At 34.5% G+C, this 25,153-nt stretch overlaps 4 protein-coding genes across 20 annotated transcripts; 2 read left to right on the top strand and 2 right to left on the bottom strand.

Moving 5' to 3' along the window:
* Window positions 1–2,253: 2,253 nt before the first annotated feature.
* LOC100253405 (uncharacterized) lies at window positions 2,254–4,978 on the top strand. Its single transcript, XM_002279733.5, has 3 exons — window positions 2,254–2,467; window positions 3,509–3,546; window positions 4,737–4,978. Exons 1-3 carry the CDS (start codon window positions 2,395–2,397, stop codon window positions 4,848–4,850), a joined length of 225 nt encoding a protein of 74 aa, XP_002279769.1. The 5' UTR covers window positions 2,254–2,394; the 3' UTR covers window positions 4,851–4,978.
* A 2,071-nt stretch (window positions 4,979–7,049) lies between these two features.
* On the bottom strand, window positions 7,050–10,629 carry LOC104879644 (uncharacterized). Its single transcript, XM_010653200.3, has 3 exons — window positions 9,175–10,629; window positions 8,716–9,084; window positions 7,050–8,621 (listed from the first exon to the last, which is right to left on the bottom strand). Exons 1-3 carry the CDS (start codon window positions 10,124–10,126, stop codon window positions 7,312–7,314), a joined length of 2,631 nt encoding a protein of 876 aa, XP_010651502.1. The 5' UTR covers window positions 10,127–10,629; the 3' UTR covers window positions 7,050–7,311.
* An 89-nt stretch (window positions 10,630–10,718) lies between these two features.
* Window positions 10,719–16,236, bottom strand: LOC100258543 (protein PATRONUS 2). 5 transcript variants are annotated; one of them, XM_059737605.1, is made up of 6 exons: window positions 15,738–16,019; window positions 15,410–15,641; window positions 13,283–13,373; window positions 12,446–12,724; window positions 11,624–11,667; window positions 10,719–11,296 (listed from the first exon to the last, which is right to left on the bottom strand). In XM_059737605.1, exons 3-6 carry the CDS (start codon window positions 13,347–13,349, stop codon window positions 11,111–11,113), a joined length of 576 nt encoding a protein of 191 aa, XP_059593588.1. In that variant the 5' UTR covers window positions 13,350–13,373; window positions 15,410–15,641; window positions 15,738–16,019; the 3' UTR covers window positions 10,719–11,110. The 5 variants fall into 5 exon arrangements, with proteins under 5 accessions (XP_059593588.1, XP_010651504.1, XP_010651507.1 ...); XM_010653202.3 differs by having other exon boundaries at window positions 13,283–13,411; XM_010653205.3 differs by lacking the exons at window positions 15,410–15,641; window positions 15,738–16,019 and adding an exon at window positions 16,052–16,236 and having other exon boundaries at window positions 13,283–13,411.
* A 1,334-nt stretch (window positions 16,237–17,570) lies between these two features.
* LOC100267166 (uncharacterized) lies at window positions 17,571–24,658 on the top strand. 13 transcript variants are annotated; one of them, XM_059737611.1, is made up of 6 exons: window positions 17,578–19,499; window positions 19,677–19,826; window positions 20,214–20,808; window positions 23,681–23,908; window positions 24,009–24,281; window positions 24,400–24,658. In XM_059737611.1, exons 1-3 carry the CDS (start codon window positions 17,769–17,771, stop codon window positions 20,775–20,777), a joined length of 2,445 nt encoding a protein of 814 aa, XP_059593594.1. In that variant the 5' UTR covers window positions 17,578–17,768; the 3' UTR covers window positions 20,778–20,808; window positions 23,681–23,908; window positions 24,009–24,281; window positions 24,400–24,658. The 13 variants fall into 13 exon arrangements, with proteins under 13 accessions (XP_019076278.1, XP_059593594.1, XP_059593592.1 ...); XM_059737609.1 differs by having other exon boundaries at window positions 17,578–19,826; window positions 23,681–23,929; window positions 24,060–24,281; XM_059737607.1 differs by having other exon boundaries at window positions 19,677–20,808; window positions 23,681–23,862.
* Window positions 24,659–25,153: the final 495 nt, after the last annotated feature.

The raw sequence follows: 25,153 nt of genomic DNA on the forward strand, positions 1-25,153 counted from the left end.
AAGTCCAAGAGGGTGAATTGGAACCATAATCCAATTGTAAAGAGATTGGAAGCTTGGTTGAAGCTTCAAGATAGTGGAACCCTCACTCGGTTAGGAGGTTGAGGAGAGTGGACGTAAGCAAGGAACTGTCGAACCACTATAAACTCTCGTGTTTGCACTCTCTCTTCCTTAAATCTTTTAAATTATATGCAATTGTCTTTATTTTGTTTATTATATACTTGCATATAATTATCTCTTATTTTTGTATAGTTTAAATTTGTGAAAAAGAGACCATCACCCTATTCACCCCCCCTCTAGGGTGATTACAATAAGTTGGATTAGCCTCAAATTCCTAACATATATATATATATATATATTATATTAATTTTAATTAATTCTATTTACTACATTTAATATACAAAAATAATTATAATTATTGAGATATTTATCCACAATAATATTTATAAAAATATAAATTATGTTTAACATCCTATATTTAAAAAATATTATTTTATATTAAGTTATATATTGATTTAAAAAATATTTTGTTCTTTATCTTTAAATTAATTCAATTAATTATAACTAATAAAATTAATTTAGTTTTATATTTTTTTATTTATAATATAAATAATATTTATCTATTACTTTTTGTTTCTTTTACTTCCAGATTTAAAAAAAAAAAAATTGTTATCAATTTTATGTAAAAATTGAGTTTATAAAAAACAAATTTATTATTAATTTATTTTTTAATCTTATTAAATAATTATTTACAAAAGAAATAATTTTTTTTGTTTTAATTTTTAAATTAATTTTATTAGATAAGATTTGAAATTAAAAATGTTATTCTTTAATTTAAAATTTAACTATAAAAGGAATAAAATATAGAAAAATAAAATAATTTATTATTCAACAAATTAATTTTAAATAAAAAATTTAACATTAAGAGATATAATTTTTTGAGTATTAATCAATTTTGAAAAGATGATTTTTTTGTTATAATTTTTCTAGAAATGAAATAAATCTTCTTTTGAATAGACGATTTTAAAAGAAAATAACGATTTTTATTTTTCTATTTCATACTTAGCAAAAATTACGGTAGATTTGGAATTATTTTTTCCACTATGGTAGTTTAAGAATTATTTTTTAAAATTATCGTACTCTTATCAAAAATTCGTAGACAACCGGTCCTTGAATTGTAATTGTAGCATTTGACCATCCCTCAATTTCTATTATTATTATTATTATTATATGGTTTACTTAAGGATGTTAATATAACGCGTATTTTAATTACCTAACTCAACTCTAATAAATGAGTTTTGAAATAAAGATAGACAAGTTAAGAATAATCAAATATATATATATATATATATATATATATATATATATATATATATATATATATATATTTTAAATAATTGAAATTTTTAAAAAACTAAAAAATTTAAATAGAATGAAGGTCATCCTTGAACTCTGAACTCTTGTGATATCATAGGAGAGAAAGTTACAAGGACTATATATGAATGAACTTCTCTTAACTTTATAAACGAGTTTTAAAGTTGTGAGAGTTTTTTTGGATTCAGAACAATATTTATGCGATTGAGTGTGAGAACTGATCATCAACCCTAATGTGGGGGTTTGTTTGAGCCTATAAGAGGTGTTTGTCTGTTTCATCCTCGTTGTGTCTACATGGAGGTGTTTGTGATGTATCACATTAAATCGAATAAGGGAGAAAGTTCTTGATATGTTCTTAACATTATATAAGTATGAACTTCTCTTAATCCTATAAATGCGTTTTAAAACCGTAAGAACCTATTTGAATTTAGAGCAAATAATATCTCTTTGTATTTAAAACAGACAACATTTATACAATTAGAAGCTGTAAGTACCTTTTTGAGTTTAGAACGGATAATATCTATTAAATAATAAAATAATTAAAAATAAATTAATTATCATAATAAATTTTTTTTCTTGTTTCATTTCAATCCGAGTTGATTGAAAAAAACAAATTCTAGATACCAAATTTGAAATACATCCTTGTAAAAAACTATCAAAGTAGAAATACAAAATTGATAATCAAACATCATATGATTCAACATCTATTAGAATTTAGATGACTTCGGGAGTTAAAACCTAGAGTGAAATATTGTTGCAAAACTCTAAGGACTAAAATCAAAATTATTTGGTTTTTTTTTTTTTAAATGCTACGTAGGATTTTATTTTTATTTTTACCTTTTCCTTTTTTGATTTTACAAATAGTTAATTACCAATTTACCACTTAATACAAGCATAAAGCAGTGTTATTAGAGTTCAGGTGAAGATGGAAGAATTAGGATGAGCAGAAAGTCTATATAACAAAAACCACGTCACAGACTCACATACAAACCCTCGCAATACAGACTGCCAGGATATAGAGTAATGGCGAGGGACAGTTGTCTGGCTCGCGTCACCGCCGGTGTTGCCGTTGGCGGCGCCGTTGGAGGGGCTGTTGGTAATTTCATCTTCTTTCAAACCTTTCCCAATCTCCATTTTCCATTACCTAGGGTTTTCTTACTTTTTTTTTTTTGTCTCTCTTTATTTTCTTCCTTTAGTTTTTAATGCTGTGTTTGGTCTCCGGGAAACCCTAGGAATGGGGGAAAAAGTGTTAAATGTTACTTCTTCCAATTTTCCGCCACCAAATGAACTGTTAGGTTTGAATGTGTATATGTGAACTGAATCTTAAACGTAGATGATCGTTCGATTTGTAATTTGGAGGCAATGGGTTTTGAGGGATTATAATCTGTGCAAAATTTTGTCTGCAAAAGCAATGAAACTAGTTTGAATGCTAATTTGGTTTATATTCTCTGTTATTTGATTGTGTTTTATTTTATTTTATTTGGGGGATGTCCTTTTTGTGCCTCTGAATTATTTGGAAGGGGGGGAATATATAGTGATTGCCAAGCCTGTCTGGGTTTGGAATTGGATTTTGGATTTTCTATGGAATGCTATTGCTTTTCTCCTCTCAAAGTTGCTGACAAGATGTAATATGGATCATTTTTCCACTAATCTATGACATCTGAGCTTTAATGAAGAAAAATTGCTAACTGATGATGAAATCCTGGGATCTGGAATGATTCATGTTGTGTCTACTATGAGATTATCGATTGGTGCAGTTTGTGTGGTTTTAAGCCTGGGTATTGCATCTTCATCGAGGAGTTTGTGCCAGTTAAGGTGTTTAATTAGGCTGCATTTTGGATAGGTGCAGTTAACATAGCAAATTTGGCTTGGGTTGTGGGGTCTTGACTCTTGCTCTATTGTTCTTTCACATGGGTCCTTATGAATTTTGGGTTGACTTATGGTACATATACAAGTTATACTGCCTGCTCTAAGTGGTAGTGCTTACAAAAGTAGCTGTGCATTACTGGAATTGGTAAAATTGTATGGTCTTATATCATCTGTCTTTGTAGGCAGCTTAGTGTAAGTGAACACTGTATTATTTGAAGTTTATGTTTCTTGCTTGACTCTATTTTCTGATTAACATTTTTGTATCCAGGTGCTGTATATGGGACTTATGAGGCTATTAGGTATAAGGTACAGTCTCAACCTCTTCTTGAATTTCAAGACAGATGGACTTTTGATCTAAAAAGTTTTTGCTTAATCCTTTTCATGATTATTATGATTTTCATAAGGTCGTTGTCAGTAGGCATGACAACATCCACATCAAATGATGCGTGACAGAAAATAAGAAACTATGACATGAAACCATTGAGTGAGCTTCTTTTTTTTTTCTCCTTGGTATGACTAAGTGGAATCTTTTAAAGGATACCTTCTTAAATTTGAAGCTAAAATGCCAAAGTTGTTTCATTTGTTTTTATCTGCTTATTGCCTCCTGGCGAGCCTTCTCCTTTTAGACTATAGAAAGAACAGTGACATGAGCTTTATGCAGCATTACCTTGGTTGATACCTATCAGAAAAAAGAAGAAGAAAAAAAGCATTACCTTGGTTGATGCATATTTAGATGCGATTTACCTCGACTTGGGTTTATTACTGCTGTTAATCGGCTCACTTGTGTCTCACATTCATTATAATTCTTGTGGTCCCATGTTTGATTGGGTCTTTCTTTGTGGGTTCAGTTTGGGCCAAAGTCTCCCAGCTTCAGGCTTCATAACCTGAAGGCAAGATAAAAAAACAAATAAAAATCTTGAAGAATTATTTGTGTCATTTTTTCAACTATCTTGTGGTTTTTGAATTATTCACAATGCCGAATAGTTCCTGAATTATGAAGCACCCCTCCCACCCCAAAGAAAATAAAAAATGTAAAATGAGGTCATAAGATATGTGTCAATTTGTATATGAGTCAGCTTAAGTGTAATGTATCAGTTGGAGTAGATAAAGAAAATAAAGCATAATTTATCTATGATTAAAGCAAATGTTTTTGGAAAATTGTCAAATTTTTACAAAGATGTTATACACTTCTCTTTGGGGTACACATTACTGGCAGCCTTGTGGTTTGGAGGTTGGTTTCCCATTTATGAATTCATGCCAAACTTGTATGTGATAGGGAATTCTTGTGTATGTTTAAATTTCATATTGTTATTTAAGAAAATACCAATAGGAAATGAGCATAAGAAGGTGATGGAGAAGAAATAGTAGAGTACTGGATATAATTGAACTGGTTGAGTTGAGTTGAGTTGATTTGAACTGCCCTCTTTAACACAATCTTACTTGTTTTCATTTCTGTTTTTATTTCTTATTTGTATCTCCCTTTTTGAGTAATGCAGGTACCTGGACTTCTGAAGATCAGGTACATTGGACAAACTACTCTGGGGAGTGCTGCTGTTTTTGGTCTATTCCTGGGTGCTGGGAGCCTGATACACTGTGGGAAGTCTTATTAAGCTTTATTCAGTTGACCAAATAAATAAATTTTGTTTTCCTTACAAGAACCAATTAGTTAAAGAAATACATGTTTTTAGACTCTGAATGAAATGGCTTTGATATGATCAGATATTTTTTCTGATGTGAATCCTTTCTTTTCTCTTTATGCATCTTTTGAAATGATTTTATGATGGCTAGCATTCTCTTGAAGAAGTTTTCCCTTACAGTGGTCTCTTTGAAGAGGTTGTAGAATGGTTTCTTGGTTATTAGCTTAACATCATATTGCAAAATTGTTGTGCTGTACACGTGAATTGACCTCTAAAAAATTATCTCCCCATTAGTCTATCAAAGATCTTCTATCTTGTGAGTTGGTACAAGGTATTTCCTACAGCCAGTGAGTTGTAGCATGGAGGGTTTGAAACATGATATCTAAACTCACAACTTATGTATGAAGAGCTCAGTTGCATAAGAGTGCGTTTGGTATTGATTGTAGAAAATGTTTTTAACCTTTCCCCAACACTTGAATGATAACAAATTTCAAGTTTTAAAAAGACTAAAAACATTTCCTAGAATCACTACCAAACAGACTCTAATTGTCATATGCCCATGTTTTAAATGGCTATGATGTCCTGATTCTTCACTCTGCAACACAGGCTTGGTTGAAATACATGAAATGTTGATATGTGGTTACTCAAAAAATTTTCTTTGCTTATGGCAGCTTACAATTTTGGTACGGGACCAGTATATAAATTGGCTTTCAAAATGCTTGTCCAATCATACCTGAATGCCTTTATAAAATGCTTATAAAAATTAGATTTAGTTTAAAAAATCTGTACCAAAGCATCAGGAGCACTGGTGAACTTTACCGATTTAACATCTTAATTTATTCAAGGATGAGATTGGATTAACAAAAGACTATTCAGGCACAAATGTTTGGGTACTCAAATTGTTGAAGGAAAAGGAAAAACTAGTCTTATTGCTAGTCTTTACAAGTAAAAGCTAATTTGCAAGACTGAAAATTTAATAGTGTTTTCTAGATCTGCTCAGTTTTGAGAAAATTTCGATTAAGGTTGTCCTTGGGACATGGCTCAACATAATGAGCTGCTACCTTCTTCGGGAATTTGAGTTCAAAGATATGCTCTAATTATCAAGAATAAGGCTTGGGCTTCCAAAAGTAAAGGCAGATTGTATATCCATTATCCAAAACCTTGAATATTATTATAATCTGTGTAGCAGGTGGAGAATCCTTTAATTTTGAGTCAAGTTGGTGTAGGATATGCTTATATTATGGTTTCTGTTGTGGGAGTAGAAAGTTATGAACTTATCCTTTGTTCCTTCTGTTAGTGGCGTTGGAAACAGGTATTTGGCTTTCTTGGACTTCATTGATAGATTGAGAGATGCTTTCTTTAGTTGGTTTTTGTTTTTTGTCTTTCTTCTTTTTAGCTCCCTTTTGGTATCACTTACAGCATGTCCTTTTTGCCTATCAAAATAGTCTTTTTTCTCGCCCCTTTTTTTCCTGAGTTTGAGCTAAATCTAATGAGCCATGGGATGGGAGAAATGTCCTTGAAATTCATGCTTTACTTGTGAAAGGGGCTAGGATGTAAGTAAGAAAGATACATCCTTTTGGGTTGATAAGAGCTTCTCATACTTGAAACATCTTGTGGATTGGTAGAACAAGCCTTTTTCTCAAGTTATTTAAGCATGCTCTTTGGAATCTCTTGGTAACTGATTGCTTTACTGAGAATTGACATCGGAACAGTGCATTGAGAGAATGACATTGCCCAAGATCTCTGGAGAATGTCTTTGGAAGGGTCTCCAGGAGGCTGATTGTTTCTGCCTCCTTCAGGTTATTTTATTAAGAACATAGAGAATGATGTTTGAGGATTCTGTCTGGTGGCATAATAACAACAAAAGTAATAGTAGTAATAATAAGTAGTGTATCAAATTCCTAAGAATGTGGTATCGTAGAAGTCCAGAAGTCAGCATGTAATTGACTGCCTAAGAAATCAGTCAGTAGAAATGAGAGTTTGAACCTTGTCTAGGATTGCAAGAAGCTAAACGGAAAGTGTCAATGAAACTACTCATATTAACAGGAGTATTTTGATAGTGCAGGACTGCAACTACTACAGAAGATGAATGAAGTATAGGAGGGTACGTGCAGAAATTTGTAGTATGGTTTATGACCAGAAACTCAGAAGATTTACTTAAAGATTATTTGGTTCCGTGAAATGCATATATGTTGTGATGTCAAGTAGGAGTGTTTCAACTTCTGAACAGAGGCTAGCCAGATACAAAATGTGATGCGAAATGGAAGTCCAAAACTTGAGAAGGAAAGGAAAAAAAAAAGGTACTGTACTAGAAAATATACAGGTATATGAGAAGAAAGCGCCTTAGAACAGTAAATATTACATAAACGTAAGGCTCTTAATATTTATGATCTGTTGAGGCACTGCTTTGCGCCAGTTTTCCTTCGCTCCCTACTTAGCTTGGGACTGAGAAAAACAATTGCTTTACCTGCTTCAAACCCAACACAACATCACCTATAGTGGGAGTAGCTTGATCTCCTCCAACTTCCTGGCTTCCACCAATGCACCATTTTGCAATTTCACCCAACTTGGCCAAACTCATTATCTTGCATTCTTCCTTGGGAATATCCAACTTTGGATCAAGGCACTCTTGGCCGCCCCCATCTAGCTCATTAAATTCTTTGAGACTCCTGAAAAATTCCGAAGCATGTCTATTCAACAGAGGCTCCCCTCTTAGCAGCTCAGCTAACACGAGTCCGAAACTCGAAATATCTTCTGCCATTTCTGATGGTTTTTCCGGATTTATCCCATCGTTTTTGCAATAGTTTGCAGTGCCGAACCCTCCTAATTTTGCATTGTAGAACTCGTCAAGAAGAATGTTTTCAGATTTTATATTTCCATGGTATACAGGTGGCTGCAAGTATATGTGCAGCATTTGGATTGCTGAGGAGATTTGTAAGGCTATTGTTAACCTCTTCTCCCACTGCAGTGTTTCTCCTCTTTCCCTCAAGTTCCAGTTCAAACTTCCCCTCCCCATGAACTCAAACACCAAATATCGTCTCTGAACTCCATCCTCAGCATACCCAATTAGGGAAATAATGTTGGGGTGACAAGAGGATTTGAGCAAAACCTCCTCTTCTAGTTTTGTTTGAGAAGTCACCTCTCTTGGAGATTTGACTGCTACTGAACTCCCATCTGCTAAATCTGCTCTGTAAACGGTTGCAGAGGGCCCTTCCCCAATTTGATTCTGATGCCCATTAACCGCTACTCTTATCACTGTAAGGTTCTCATTTGAGTCGGCCCTGTTTGTATGCTTTCTTTTCCTAAGTAACCATAATCCTACCAAAGCAAGCAAGAAGCCGATTCCAACAACCACCAGGACAACAGCAACAATGACAAGCAAGGGTCTTTTGTTCCGATCAGCAGGTGAAGCTATGTAAAAATCAGCTGACCAACCTGCTCCTGCATCTGTCTGGATGGAAAATGCAACCATAATCTCACCCATCAAGTTCATTCGAGGGAGACTAGAACCTGAGTAAAACCCAGAGAAGTTAGCAATCTGCTGCATCAGGCCATCATGTATAGCAAGGAAATCCAGATCTTTTGAGATGTTGATACGGGTAAAGTTCAATGATACAAGAGTCCCTGGTTTTCCATGAAGAACCCATTGGCAACGAAGTCCTTCTACGTAGGAAAAGCCAGTAGATGAAGTGTAGCCGATTACACCTTTATGATCATAAACATCTTCCTTTCCATCGCAGAGACCTAGAAATTTTTTGGGTGTATTTTCAGTTTTTTTGCCTAAAACAAAGAAAATAAGAATCACAAATTTGGTATGGGATCTGTGGGTTTAGCATACCTGCAGAATATCTGAGCTCCCATCCTCTCGACTCTGACGATACGTGTTCGCCACTCACAAACTCGATATAAGCTTTTGAACCAAAGATCCTGAAGTCTGTGAGTGACTGTTCATCATCTGTTTGAAACACAGTGCACCTTGTGGGTTTTGAATCCGAGGGGCAGATCATGACATGATCATCACTACCTGCTGCAACCAGGAGGTAGTTGAAGGTGAAACTGATGAACTTTGCAGATGAAAACTCGATTTTCCATTGACACTTCTGATTTGGGGCGTAAGGCTGCAAACCATTTGTGTGATTTACCACCACTCCTGCATTCAAATGCCCTTTTGGCTTTCTGAACATCAGACCATCACTTCCACACACCTCTGCAAATGAAGCTTTCTAGGATCAGAAACATATGACATGAAAACAGAAGGAAAATAAGGAAGAATTAGCAAGAAAATCAGGTTGAATACCCGAGGGTTTCAAGGCACAGTTTCTGATTTTCTGGTCCCAAATGTATGGCACCGTATATCTATAACCATTGACTCCAACTGCATTAAAAGTTAGGGTCTTTTCTTCATTCATGAATAGTGGAGGACCCTCTTCGTCTCGTTTGAACATGAAAGCACAAGTGGTACTGACTGTCATTCCACTTCCATCGTTACCGATCCATCCTTTTCCATCCCCATTGGTAACCTCCTTAGCGATGTTGGCCAGCATATGTCCTACCAAGCTATCTATCTTTTCATCCCCATTTGGGGGACCCAAATAAGACTTGGCATGGAAAAACATTGAGCACTGATCAATGATGTTTTGAGGGGCTCTCGCCCATACCATTTTCACCATGTTGCTTGCAGACACCTCTACCTGCAACTCCCCACTGCACCTATCCATTAGTTCCCTCTGCTCCCTTCTATCCAAGAACATGACAGTGTGGGAAAACACGATGTGATAAATACTCTTATCGCTCACTTCAAAAACCCGAGTACAGTTCAGGTTCCCACCAAATCCATTGACTGCAGTCTCATTAAAAACAGCCATTCCGATACCAAGTACCTGGTCTTGAGTCATGTTGAGCTGGGGGCCGGTGTAGAAGCATTCTGCACCAACATCTACTCTGCCTGTTGCAGGAGTACCCGAACCATCTTTATACTGTCTAATGATCTCCCACCAGTTTCCTAATGTGGGTACCTCAGAATCTTCATTTGGGTATCCAGAGGCAGTTACAGAAGCTATGGCATTTCGAATAGCTTCTCTACCAGACTCTTGCCATCCAGTACCAAACCATAGAAGAGAAACAGCCACTGGTTCAGTCATTACCCTCCCTCCATTGTAGGAGAGACTGAAGGAGGCTTCATCAGGAGATAGACAAGAAAATTGAGGAAGAAAGTGCAGTAAAAGAGCAGTTAGAAGGAGACCCACCATGTTGTAATAATATTCCAGAGAGTACAGTAAATGCTAACGGAGTTAAAGAAGATCATCTGATCGAATCTGAAGTGGGTTTACTCAGGTGGGCGAAGAAAATAGCAGTGGCCGTCCAGGGGTACAGAGTAAAACAAGAGCAATGGTACAGATACAAGAAGAATGAGAGCAACCCAATGACCGGCCTAAGAAAAGTTTATTGCTTCTGAAAGAAACAGGTATAGAAAATGTAATAAACTACAAGAGGTGGTGACTGAGTAAATAGAAGTTGACAAAAAGTAGAGACATACAGCACTTCAAGACAAGTTTACTCGGCTAAAGTTGGTGGCGAAGAAGCCCCAAGACACTCCCATTATTTAAAATAGTGCAATTAAACCTCAAAAGAGATTTTTGTTTGATTAAGTCAGTGATTAGTCCTAATCCTTATAAATTGTTTCATGAGAGGGAAGCGAGATGTGTAGAGAATTGGTTGGCTAAATACTAGCTTCTAGGAAGATTAATAAAATCTCTCTTAAATATAGCAAGGACCCAGAAAGCATCCGGGTTTAGTGGCAACGGCTTAAACTCGAGACCTGCAGAAATTAGAGATGTAAAATCATTTTAAACATCCTGTTACCCAAATGCTTAAAATATTAGGAAGTAGGCAAAGAGATAATACACATTAAGCTAATAGCCTAATACAATTTTCTTGATGACTTAAGAAGATCTAGAAGGGTATTCCTGCTAGCAATGGATTTGGGTGAGAGGCACCAGAGTCCAAAGGCATCCCTATCAGTTTGGGACTTGTCACAATTACTGGCCAGCCTTAATTACTCAACCAGCAAAATATTCAAGTACAGCATAAGGCCAGCAAGAGATTCAAGTACAGCATAAGGTTTTTCTCCAATGTGCAAACCAGTGATGAGCTCATCACGCAGAAATTAGGACAATCATCAACCCGCAGAGAAGCAATCAAGGAACATGGTCAGTCGAACATGGTCAGTCACATTAGATCTTCATTTTCTTTTCTGGCTTCAGCAGAAACTCGACTGGCTCAAATTGCAATGTGAAAGGTGATGACGGTGGAGAGTCCCAATGCACTGGAGAAGACTGGGGAGATTTCCACTGGTCAAGAAACTCGGACATCGGCAATTCAACAGGTTCCAGAGAGTCACAGGTGCTATCAAGATAAATCTAAAGCATAGAGAAATAAATGAATAAGTGAAGCTGCATAAAATAGTACAAGAAAGAGTAGTTTTACTGAAGTAGTTTCTTTTAATGGAATTCCAATACATCAAGCTACAACGTGCCCTGTAAATTATAATAGATCCTATACATATAAAGCACAGCCATATCATAAAATTGTTGTTTCAATGAAAATTTACGGTTAATATAATAATTAAGTTCATTCAAAACTTTACGTTATCAAACCAAAGATTATCAAGTTATTGTTGGTTTTGTCATAAGTTTTACTTTTAAACTCCATAACTTGAAAAGTGGAAGAAGAGGAACTTGGATCACCTTTGCCTGCTTAGCTTGGGGATATTCAGCATGAGATATGGAATCTGTAGAGGGAAAATAGCATGATTACAAGATTAATGAATGCCATTCATGCAAAAGTAACTGTAGATGCCAACAGATTAATAGAAAGTTCTATACAACAGGAATTGGGATCAAAAGTTCAAAAACCCTCTTATCCAATTTCAGACCATCTCAACATTTTTGGCCAATTTAAATCTATTCCTAGACAAATCCCCATTCTACACTTCGGCATTTTCTGCTTCATGTTCTACCATATTTCAGATTTCCCATACTCTATTTGACATGGACGAATACGTCTTGGGTGTCTGCCATATTCACATTTAAAGGTAGTATTCCAACAAAAAAAAAAAATAGAATGTCAAATTAAAAATGCTCTTTTATAATTTTTGGTCATTCATACTTTTTTTTTTGCTCATATCCTTCATATGAAAACCTTCAAGCTAGGCGTGGTACAAAATTTGAAGCACTTGGTTTATGTGACAGTCATTATAAGCTCAAGAGAACCTCATGTTTTTTTATTTTATTTTATAGAAAACTCTTTCTAACTTCTTGACCAGATATTTTTAAAAACAAATTAATAGAAATTTTGGGATTGAGTTCAAAATAAATGTAGAACTTCTCTTTGATGGATAACAATATAAGTAGAACTTTTAGGATCATTTTTCAACTTAGACAGGAAATGAACCTTTACCTGAAATCTAAGACCTTGTGTTGTATAATATATTCACCAAATTCTAGAGACAAATGCAATGCAAATGCAGGAATTATAATAATAAAAACAAGAAGGTGATGAATATTGACCTGACAGATTGATATGATTGCCATGCCCTGGAAGAACTATGTCCAAGAAACAAGGTTCAGTTGCTGCTTTTTGCGCCTCAATGCATTTTTTGTGATCATGCAAAAACCTTTCTTCTGCAATATTGAATTCCTCCTTTGGTAAATGTTTTTTCTTCAATGATGTTTCATGATGAAGGGTTGATTTGTTTGTAATGTTGTCGAGGGCTTTACGATTTCCTAAACCACCAGCTTTCTTGGCAGTTGTTTTACTATTCTTGGAGTTTCCACCAACCACAGCCTCTGCACAGAAGAAAAAAAAAATCTTTAGTAATGAAAGATTTTTGGCTGAACAGTTCTAGAAGAGATTCTCAAAGGCCCACTTAGATTTTCAGAATATTTTCCTAGAGAATACTCCATAGCACAGAGACTTCTAAAGAGGAACCAAGTCCATGTTTGAAACAATGTTGGAGTAACATTTGACATGCCTAGACATATGCCAGACACTTAAATCAAGTTCAATTAAAGACATGGCTCTAGAGGTCATGCAGGACTATTTGTTTTAATAGAGAAAAAGAAACAGCAAAGAAAAATAAATAGTTAGCACTTAGTAGTATGTTGTGAGTGTAACAATTTATGTACAGAAATCAAGATTTATATTTGGCATATAATACACACTTGTGCATGCTCACAATTCATATTGTCACCATGTTTGTTATTAGGGTTTTGTGTAAGCCTATCCATTTTCATGTCATCATCATTTCCCCTGTGCATTCATGCTACATAACTTCTCTGTAATCCCACAATTACTCTTCAGTAATTCTGTTATAAGAACATAATGAAAAGATGAGGAGCTGATACTTTTGTTCTGAATGCCAAAATTTTCTTTCTGGATGATCAGGTGCCCATGAGTGAGCTGACTTGTCATTGCTTCCTTCCCTTGTTATAGATGCTACACCGAAATTTCCAGCAAAAGAATATAATTGGATGCTGAAATTTGCAGTAGAATAAATTATCAGCACATAATATAATTGAAAATAAAGAAACTCAAAAGTCTTAACAGTTAATCAAGCTTTAATATACCACAAACATAACTTAACAAACTAAAGCCCTGTACTCAAATCTTCTCAGAACTTGCTCCCTAGGATCATTCAATCATTTGAATATAATGATATTACTGGGAAAAAGGGAAAATTTAAAGAAATGGAAAAAAAAAATCTAGAAAAAGGAATATTCAAAGCAATTCTAGCATGGTTATGTAATGTTTGGATATGGAAAGTCAATAATGCAGTCAAATTTAGCACTGAAAATAAGATCTTCTTCGAGCCTTGATATTTCTTAGATCAAGACTTAAAAAGACATCTTTTATGTCGAATTGAATGCCAATTTCTTCTTTCTGGATTTAATTCAACCTTTTTTGGGGGGCAATTAGGTGCAGTAAAAATAAAAATGAATTAATAGGACAAATACATTGATATATAATAACATAGTTAGAATGGATACCAAATGAATTGTGTAAGGAGTACTAGTAGTTGAGTGCAGAAACTGTTAAAGGAGTTCATGGTAGGCAAAGAAAAATGGAAAAGCAGAAGCTGGCAGATCATCATAAGTCATTTGTGGTCACCTCTTTTTGTAAATGCCAAACAACAGGGAGAGTTGATATAATCTCTTCTCATATTAAGAATCTCTCTACTGGAATCTGTACATATTTGGACAGAAGGATAATGGACATGGCTTTTCCTCATTGAATGTGATTATCAGATGGACAAAAAGGGGAAATTGCTGAAGATTGCCTTAATATTGGAAAAAGACATGCTTATCATAAAAAATTAAAAAGAAAAAGAAAAACACATAGGTTTTAATCCAGGATGAGCATGAATATGGCAGACTCTGTAGCAAAACAGGCAACTTTGTACTAGTATTTGGCAGAGCAACTACCATAAAAGAGCTTTGCCATCCAATAGAATAGGTACTATAATGATTTAAGATTGAGTTTGTGTCCACCTCCATTACAAAGCCTCAAAAATAAAATAAAATCAGAAGAAAACAAAAATAAAAAAAATCATCCACTTCATCAAGATCATTATATGGAAGATTTTAGGCTATGTTTGATTCCCAGAAAATTTGAGGGAAAATGTAAGGGAAAGAAAATATAAAGGAAAAATATAAGGAAATAAAAAGTGAAGAAAAAAAAAAAGTAGATTAAAAGTCGATAAATTATTTTTTTTGTGTTACTTCAAACTCATTTTATTTATTTTAACTCATCAATATAAAGATTAAATAATTTAAAAATACATAAATTTTTAATTAGTTTTAATTATATTTGATTTTCTTTTATATTTTTTATAGGACAACCAAACATGAAAAAATCATTTTCCTTTGCATTTTTTTTCTTTCCTTAGGTTATGTTTGGTTCCCAGAAAATACTAAGGAAAGAAAAAAAATGCAAAGGAAAATGATTTTTTTATGTTTGGTTGTCCTATAAAAAATATTAAAGAAAATCAAATATGATTCAAACTAATTAAAAACTTATGTATTTTTAAATTATTTAATCTTTATATTGATGAATTAAAATAAATAAAATGAGTTTGAAGTAACAAAAAAAATAATTTATCAACTTTTAATCTATTTTGTTATTTTCCTTCACTTTTTCTTTCCCTCTACTTTTCCTTTGTATTTTCTTTCCCTTGTATTTTCCTTCAAATTTTCTGGGAACCAAACATAGCCTTAGTATTTTTGGGGAAACAAACATAACCTTAGGGTTTCTATCCAATGTTGTCAACTGGACGGCCAGATGCAACCTTTCATGAAACAAGACATTCCAACTAGCTTCGAATAAAAGCAAACCATCCGCCATCCCACCAAATACCTATAATATGCTGAATGAGGAGAAATTGGACTTTCTCCATGATCAACTTCCCTTTCACTCCCATAACAACCAAATTCTAGACAAAATTAAACAACTCCAAGAAAATCCAGTGAACAAACCTCCCAATCTTTAGCTTCCAATTAGCACATAATACCAATTCAAAGATGAAAATGACAAGTAGTCCTCAACCACCTCGTCAATGCTTGACATAGTGGTAGCTATCTGCGCCAGTCATCCTCCAAAAACCCTCTCTCCCCATTGCCCACAATCAAGCTCACGCCTTTATCTGAAGTGAACCACTTTTTTTCTTTTTGTTTCTTTTTTCTTTTTCCCTTCTCTTTTTTCCTTTCCCTTCATAGATTAAAAATGTAACAAGAATAAAGAAAAGGAGACGGGGAGAACTCGATCAGGTCACAAAATACACTGGATTTTACAGAAATGAAGCACCTGCTTCCCTCCTTCAAAGTGGAGGATCTCCCGTTCCTCTCCTCCCAAACACAACCAAAGATACAAAAGGTAATGTCTTCAAAGTAGACATCTATTTAAACCATGAAAAAGAGATTGAAGAACAGTTGGAAAAAAAAGGAGAGAAGATGACGAAAAATCTCACTTTTAGACGTTGGAACCCTAAATCTGAGGGAGAGAGCTCTTTGGAGGTTGGAACCCTGAATTCCACCGATTCCTATTTGAATTTTCGAATTCCTATCCCAACCCTAAATCCCAACCGATTCCTATTTAAATTTTCGAATTTTTACCGTTACCTGATCCCTGCCGATAAAGCGTGGGGATATTTCGATTCCCCGAAATTTCGGAAAATTTGTGATTTTCCGATATTTCTCTACTTTCGGCGAAGAGTCGCCGATTTTCTAGTCTGCTCCGCGTCTCCACCCCTAAATCCCAACCAACGTTGAGTGATAACTCAATTTTAAAATTTCCATTTCAACCCGAACTTCTAAAAATACTAATATCCGTTTTATAGTAATTCTAAAAAGTATTTTTAATATTTAAATTTTTTTATCATATAAGCGTTAAAAATATTAAAAATATTTTTTAAAATTACTTTAAAAAACACTCTAACTTATTTTAAAAACTTTTTCAAACTGAACTATGAGATCGGATTGATTAAGTTATTATCTAAAAAAACTCATATTTTGAAATGAAAATAAACAAAATTACAAATAATAAAAACAAAACAAAACATGATATTATAGCACTATAAAATTTTAGATTCAACCATTTTATATATATTTTTTTACATTATTTTCTACATATATTTAAAGATATTAAAAAATTATTTATCTATCCAAAGAAATAAATTTAAAAATACTTTGAGAAAACATAACTAAATGAATACTACACATTAAATAAATAATAATATAAAGTTAATTCATGATCCGGACCCAACCTAAGTTGGGTTGGACTGGGTAGGTCGGGTCAACCGTCAAGTTGAACAGAGCCCCTTGTCTTTTATCCAAGGAAGAAAATGTCGTGATATTTCGACGATACTGAAATATCGTGTATCGAAGGGTTTCGACACGATATTTCATAGAGAAATATCGGTCCGGCGATATTTCAGGATTTATCGCGATATATTGGCGATAAATCGACGATTTTTTCCGATATATCGCATGGTCAACGCAGGTCAACGAAAGTCAGACGCGTTACAGTGCCCTCCCATTTGCTTACTGCCAAGAGGATTTGAATCCCAAATCCGCTTACCACCTGGGCAAACTTGCCTTTTGGTATATAATATGCAACAAATTTATATATACTTAAAGCTCATTATATAAAAAAAATATAAGAATATTTTAAAGAACAAATTAATTATAATTATTTTATAATTAAATGCAAAGTCTTTTAATTAATTACCAAAAATATAAAAATTATATAATTTTCTTCATAATGTTTTTAATATCATTAATAATTAATTAAAATATTAAAAAATTATATATATATATATATATATCATTATTTATTTTATATTGTTTAATACAATTGAATTAAATGTATCATATTTTAATACTAATATATATTTTAAAATTAGATATATTATAATCAAATATCATAATATTAGATATAATTTAATAATAAATGTACATTTATAAAATTCATATTTTTATCGATGCATACGATATTATTATCAAATATGATAAATCAAATTATACATATATCAAAATTTTTAATAAAATAATTTTAAAATGTCTATTATACTTCTAATTATATTATTACGGGGTTTTCGTTATATTTTAATGAGTTTTTAATAATTTTAAGGTTACCGATATCCTTCCTTATATCTTTACTTCGTCTTCTCTTTTTGGATAACTTCCACTTAACTTTCAATCCCCCAAACCCTAAACCCCTCCAACGCCAGCAACTCAAATGGCCAATCTCCAAAACCCTAAACCCACCAACACCCACACTGAAAACCCCCACCAATCTCCCTTCGTTCAACCTTTTTTTCTTCTGTGAACCCCACGAATGGCCTCGAAGCTTCTCAAAATCGGTTCCCTGGAAGCCCAAAGCCAAATCGAACTCTCTCTCAGGCAAGCCTTTGAGTTGCTTGAACCCCAACTCAGACCCCCATTTCCGTTAACAATCCCGACCCCGGAAGAGTACTTACAGCTCAATTGGGCCATTCTTTATGGGGTTTTATGTGAACCTCATTTTGCAAAAATCCAAATTAAGTATTTACATGCTATTGTAACTGATGGGTATTGCCTTTTTGTGAGTTTACTTACCACAATTGTTAATGAATTGTACTTTAAACTTGTTGAATCAGCGAGAATTCAATTGATTTGGCTAGTTTCGGAGATGATTTATGTTTCGGCTGAAGGGATCGATGGTGTGTTGGTGTCACTTTTGAGGCAAATCGTTGGTGGGGATTTTAGTGACGGGAATTTACGGTTGTGTTTTGAGTTGGTTAGTCTTTTTTTGAGCAAATGGAATTGGTTGGTAGAGGAAGGACCATTGGTTTTGAGAAGTGGATTGTATACATATCTTCGGGTATTAGCTGATCATTGTAGGTTTCCGGGTGATTCGAAGTTGGAGGCATTGAAGCGAATTGAAATTGAGTTTTGTATTAGAGTATTGAGGGAGCAGTTCCATTTGTGTTTGAAGATTGGGAGGGATCTCATTCGCCTTTTACAGGACTTGGTTCATGTGCCTGAGTTTCGGGCTGTATGGAAGGACTTGGTGTTAAACCCGGGTGAGTTTAAGATTCAAGGGTTTGAAGATGTTTCACAACTTTATCGTGAGAGGACATCAAGTCGGTATTTTTTACTTAGGATCACTCCAGAAATGGAGAGCCAATTGCGGTTTTTACTTACCCATGTGAAATTGGGAAGCCAGAAGAGGCACCAGGCATGGTTTATGAGGAAGTTTCTTTGTGGGTCAGAGAGAGAGACTCTTATATGTGATATTGTTCGGTTTATATGTTGTGGACACCACCCATCTAACGATATTATTCAGTCGGATGTCATGCCAAGATGGGCTGTTATTGGTTGGCTACTGAAATCTTGTAGGAAGAGTTATGTTGAAGCCAATGTGAAGCTGGCCCTGTTTTATGATTGGCTTTTCTTTGATGAAAGAATTGACAATATCATGAATATTGAACCTGCTATGCTTTTGATGGTAAACTCTGTACCAAAATATGTGGACATGACCCACACTCTGCTTGAGTTTTTGTTGCTTCTTGTGGACAATTATGACATTGAGAGAAAGGATATTATAGTTAGGGGTGTAGCATCGGCTTTTAATATGCTTGTCAGAAGGGGAGTGGTTGGATCCATTCATGTTTTGACTTCTTGTGATGCACTTTCTCCCTCACTTAAAGAGTGGCTTGGAAGGTTCTTGAAAGCTGGAGTTTCTAAAGAAGTGCAGCCCGCCCATCTTCCTCGTCCTTCTGTTCCATCCTCTATTCTTCCAAGTTTGACAACTTCAGAAACTGAGACGGCTGTAATGGGAGAGCTAATAGCATCTAAGTGTGCCACAAATGATGGAGTTGGCACCAAAGCTTTTGATGCTTCTGTTCCGATTTCAGTTGAACCAGTTATGTCTTGCAGTTCATTAGTTGTAACTAGTGAAAGTTTAGATGATGCTATAGAGAATTGGGTTCAAAGGCTTGGAGAAACTGTTAGAAAGTCAAACACAATTGACACTCAGATTTTGGAGAAGATACTGCTCTCATTTGCAAATCTTGATGGTCACAAGGTAACAGGTGACTTTGCTCTTAGTCCTCAGTCTTTATCTTCTAAAATAGCAAAGGAACTTGAGTTGAATGGGTACAAGCTGTTTTCTCCCCTGGAATCCAGCCCAAATAATTCCAATTGTGATGATGAAGTACACTCTGCAACTGCTTTAATTATTCGTACTTTTATCTTTTCTCAGCATGAGAGGTTGCAGGAAATGCTTTTATCCTGGTCTAAACAGGGATTTCCAGTTGGAAGATGCTTGTTATCTTATGCATTGAGACTAGCTTACGAGGCGCATGCGGGAGGTTATTTGGGGAATGTGATGGTCCCTGACAATTCTGTCAAGGTAAATGATTTAGAAATGCCATTGTTAGTCTTTCACATGGATGTGTATTTTTCATTTCTCAATGGTGGAAGAAAAGATCCTCCTGAAGCTGACCTTTCTGCTTCTAAGATGGACCATCAATTAGTTGCTAAATTGGTTGATGGTGCTTTTTCTGCCTACAGATGTTTCCTTATGTATTCAAGAAATGGTTTACATAAAGAAGCTGATATGACTCTAGCTAGGCTCTTGTTTTCTGATTTAGTGTCTTGTTCTAAATGGGAAAAGAAGATGTTGAGGTTTTCATTCTGCAGCATCTTTTGTCACCTTTCTGATTTATCCACTGGTGAGGAAGACATCATTAAGTTACTTGTGGCCCTGTTGGATCATGCTAATATTGTTTTTATGCAGTTTGAGATAGCCTTGAAAAAGTTCTCCATATTTGGGGAGAACACTGAGACTATTTTCTACTTAATCAAGAACTCCCTTAATTGGGGCTTTGAGGAACAACACAAGGTCTGGGGCTTAATTAGATCAGAGCTTGCAGTTTCTAAGGTTCAAGTAGAGAAGTTGATTTTGGAAATTTTCTGCTCGGGTGTTTTAGATCCAAATTCAGCTTCCATTGCAGTTGAAGGCCTTCTAATGCTGTGCAGTTGTTGCATGCCCACATCGGAGCTTGTTGGAGCAATTATGTTATTACCTAATAATGTGTTCCAGGACTTCTCTGCTGCCGTTCTGGCAACTTGGGCTGTGTCTAATGCCTCAATGTTGTTTGACAGTTTAGCCAATTTCTTGGAGAAACTTGATAGCAAGAAAGGGGATTTTACACTTTTCTCTTCGACTGGGATTAGGATCAACCATTCTGCCATTTCATGGTTGTTAAATTATTTTAATACACAGGGGATGAAAGGCAATGATATTCTGAACAAGTTGTCTGTAAATATTCCAGACATGAAATCGATTCTTCAGTTGTAACGAGAAACAGATATATCTCTTCCAGCAAAAGGTAATCTATTGTCTGTGATAAAGTAAATTATATGGCTTTCATGAGAAATGTTCCTCTAGTTTCTTTAGAATTGCACATTAATTGTGATTGCCTGCAGTGAGATTAAGCTTTCAAAACTTTCTGATAAAAAAGAAAAGAAAAGAAAGATTAAGCTTTCAAAAAAATTATAATTTATAAAATGTGGTTTCAAGGAGATTTTGAAAATTTAGGTCTGGATTACTAAATGCCCTTTTACTAAACAGATATGTCCTTTTCTGATCTGAGGTAAAGAGAATATTAATATCAGGTTTTTTGCCTGCAAGCCCTGTGGATAAATCTTATCTGGGGACAGCAATCATTGCTCTCCCAAGTGTTATTAAGTTTGTATTGAAGTATCACAATTCAAATTTTATTTTCAAATACTGATGAAAAAAAAAGGTCAATAGTGGACATAATCCCTTTACCTTGGTCCATCGCCATTGGACAAATAGGCATGCTGAAACTCTTATATATGCATGTGCATGAATGAGTCATTGATTGGTACAATCTTTGTCATTCCTCAATTTTATTTTAAAAAATTCTGTTTTTTCTGTACGGTTCTTGTAACCTTGGTAAACATTTATATGCATGTATTCACCTTGGAAATACTTAATTCGGCTTTGCTTTGTTTGACTTTGTTAAGGAGTGAACTCTTGCAGTATATGATATAGTTTCCTTTTTTTTTTTTTTTTTTCTCTTTTTTCTTTTGGTATCCATATAACTTTCTTTTTCTTCAATGTGTATTTCATAACTCCATTTGTGCATGTTAGTTTTAGCTTTCAAATCTCTAGCCCAGAGAAAGGTGGGTTTTGTTAGGTTGATAATCCATAAAAACCTTTATGAAAAAAGAATGAAGAATAAACAGAAATTTGGTTGGGATTACTTTGTTATGTGCAATGAGAAATAAATGCACTTACGGGGAGATTTGGTTCAAGTTATGGGATCAATTCCGTCTTAGAGATCCAGAGGGCTGAGGGTGTGCTACTGAAGGTGCTATTGAGGACAACATGACTAGAAAGGGTGTGGGCTGAGGATGTGAGAAAAGACATGGTAGCCCATAAAAATTATAGCCCCTATTGGAGCAAAAGTATTTTAATTAGAAACACTTAGGTAGCAATAAGTCAAAAAAAATAACTATTTAACTAGCCATAAGAATTTGGGACTTAGGATTAGACTTTGTTGGCTTGAGTTTGGTCTATATTGAAATCTTGTGAGTTACTTTTGAAATATACTGTTGTTTGTTTACATCTCATATAACACAATTCAGTGAGAGGAAATTGCAGCATGATGCTGTGAGAGCGCATGAGGAGGACCCACATTTTTGTTGGTCATTCTTTTCTGGTTCCATTAAATACGAAAGGAATTAAGGGGTGCGATTGCACAAGTAATATTTAGTGGAAATACAACTTGCTTGTCTCAAACTCAACATATAGGTCGATTGACTTAATGTTAGCAATTTATGCAATTTCAAGTGAATGATAGTCTCATAGTAAGGCATAAGATTAAGGGAAGTGGTGCAGGAAACTTAAAGGCATTTTTCTGTTTTTCCTAAATCTTGCAAATCAAGATCAATTACAGTGACCTCTGAAGAATGAAAATATCAGTTAATCTACATTGTCTTGTACTCTAGTTAAATCAGGGCTTATCATCTTCCTGGTGTCTCTGAGTTTTTAAATTTTAATAGTCCATAATTGGATGTATATAGTTTCATAAAGCTAGAAACGGGGCTTGTGTAGAATTATTAGGCATTTGGAGTTTTTTTTTTTTGTTCTCTGGTTTGTATTAGTCTTCCTGTTTGGCTTTAAGACTAGCTTATCCTTCACTATGTCATCTCTATTTTTGAGTGAAATATTTGTTTACTATTGAAAAATGGAAGGACAGTGGTTAGGCATTGACTAACTATAGGCTATTATTCTTGGTCACTATTTTTGGAACCTGAGAAAGGCTAGAGGACGGATAATAGATTAATTATACCTTACTTGGTTTCAAATTATGGTTTTGAATGACCATAATATCTGTGGTTTAACAGAAGAAATGCCATAGATATGGTAGACCATATCTATGGCAAGCTCTTATTTGCCTATCAAGAAAAAAAATCTATGGCAGACCCTAATTACTTGGGCTATTGAATAAGGTTGAGCTGGGTCTTTTTCCACTACATTAGATAAATTATGTCTTCAATATCAAAATATAAACAATTGCAGATCTTCTGGACTATGAACTGGAAAAGAAAAACTGAACTAGTAATTTCTTATAAACTTCATTAAAAACTGAATTAATAATTTCTTATAAACTTTATTCTGAATTGTTGAATTCTGAAATGAGCTTCCTTATTATGAAAATCTGTGAAACTCACATTCATAGGTGTCTTGTGCTTAGGTTGTTTGACTTCAAATCCAATGCCTCATTTTATTTGGGTTAATTTTTAATTTTCTGTGAAGAAGGTGAAACACATTTGCTGGCCTTGAATTGTGATCATCCAGTGCGAAGTCATCATCAAACAATGTACCAAATTATCCCTTTAAAGTATTCATGCATTAAATGGCAGTTAAAATGGTCTATTAGTATTTCACAACTAGCATTTTTCCCTTTAATTTTTTAAATGTAAATTCTGGAATCCCCCCCCTTCTTTCTTTTTTTAATGGATGCTTGTATGTAATATTTTCTATTTTCTTAGATGGATTTCTAAGTCTCTTAACAAGTGCTGAAAAGAGGTAACATTGAAATTATGTGGAGTTATTCATATTCCCCTTGAAATGAAGTCTATCACTGTTATCTAGGCATATTCTTGAGATCATATTAGTTTTTATATCAGGCGGAACTATTTTCTAATCATTTGTCTATTCTATGACAGGTTCATGGGCTATGCTTCTATATCATGGAGCTTGACCATAGTCACAATTTCTGCGATATGTACATATGAAATTTCAAAGATTGAATAATTAATGTCCTTGGCATTGTTGTGGACATTATCTGCTTGTTCCCTTGACCAGAGACAGTTTCTAATGGCATGTGCCAACTTTATTTTTGGAAGAGGTACTTTGAAGTGAGGAATAAACAGAATTAGACTTCTGGAAGAGAAGTTAAGTTTGCTTTATGAGCTGTGAGCAAATCCTGTCTTTTATAACTGCATTTGAGATGGACTGATTTTGGAAATTGCTTCTTGTTTTCCTTCGTTGCAGCTTATGAGAGATATGCATGTCTTGCTTAAAGCCCTTATTTTTCCTTTACAGCAAAGTGGATCTAGGCCACCAAGTCCAGCTCCTGGAAGGCTCATTGACATCATGACAGCCCTGCAACTTGTGCTGAATGTACCACTGGTATAGGATGGGCTTACTTCAGACTCCATAGAAGTGCAGACATAATCAGAAGCTGGCAATGCCACTGTGTTTCTATGTTGGGGTGCTTTCTACAAGGGACGTCCTGAGAGCTTGAGCCCCCTACTCTAGAAGAGGGTATGCCCTTTACCATAGTGTTAAAATGGGAAACTATTGTTTTATTTATTAACTTTGGATTATTGACCTATGGCTTCTTATGCTGGTCCTATATTACTTCTTTCCTTTTTCTTGACAGCAATTATGACACTCTTTGTTTCCATCGAACAATCTGACAAGTGGTATATCTGTCGAGAATCAAATTGAGCATTGAATTCTTCTCTTTAATTGTACTGCAGCGTCAGTGACTTTGTATGCAAGAACCATCAGCCAGGCATGGCTATTAAGATTCAAGGTTAGATTTCCCTTGCTTCTTGATGTGCTTAGCATTAAGCATTGTTATTGTGATTTGTGAGAACTATCTTTGTTATTTCAATAAGTTTCCATGTTCCAATGAAGTCCTTGCGTTTGTTATAAAAAATATACTGAATCTTTCATTTCTTTGGGTCACTGGTCATCTGCGGGGGATTTTGGGTTTAATACTGATATTTTAGTAACAAATCCAATAAATCTAAGTGTAGTGCTGGGAGTATTGATCCTTTTTGGAAAGGGAGCATGTGCAAGTTGTTTATTTCAAGAATAGGTTAGATTCCACTACCTGCACTTTTTTTCATTATAACTAGGAAAAAATGTACATGATCCCATAAATTACTTCTGAATAAATTAAGAAAGCATATGTAAAAACCATAACATTTTGTAATTCATTGGTAAATATATTGTAATTCTCTATCACAATATTTTTAGAGTCGAACCGATGGTTGAACCGCGATCGAATCGATGACGTCATAAATATATAATTTATATATTATTAAAATTATATATAACTACAAATACGGAAATGTAAACATTTAGTTGTAACTTGGAACAAGCTATTAAGGGGGAGAATTCATACT

This window comes from Vitis vinifera, chromosome 6 (genome assembly GCF_030704535.1).
Source record: "Vitis vinifera cultivar Pinot Noir 40024 chromosome 6, ASM3070453v1".
NCBI classification, from domain to species: Eukaryota; Viridiplantae; Streptophyta; class Magnoliopsida; order Vitales; family Vitaceae; genus Vitis; species Vitis vinifera.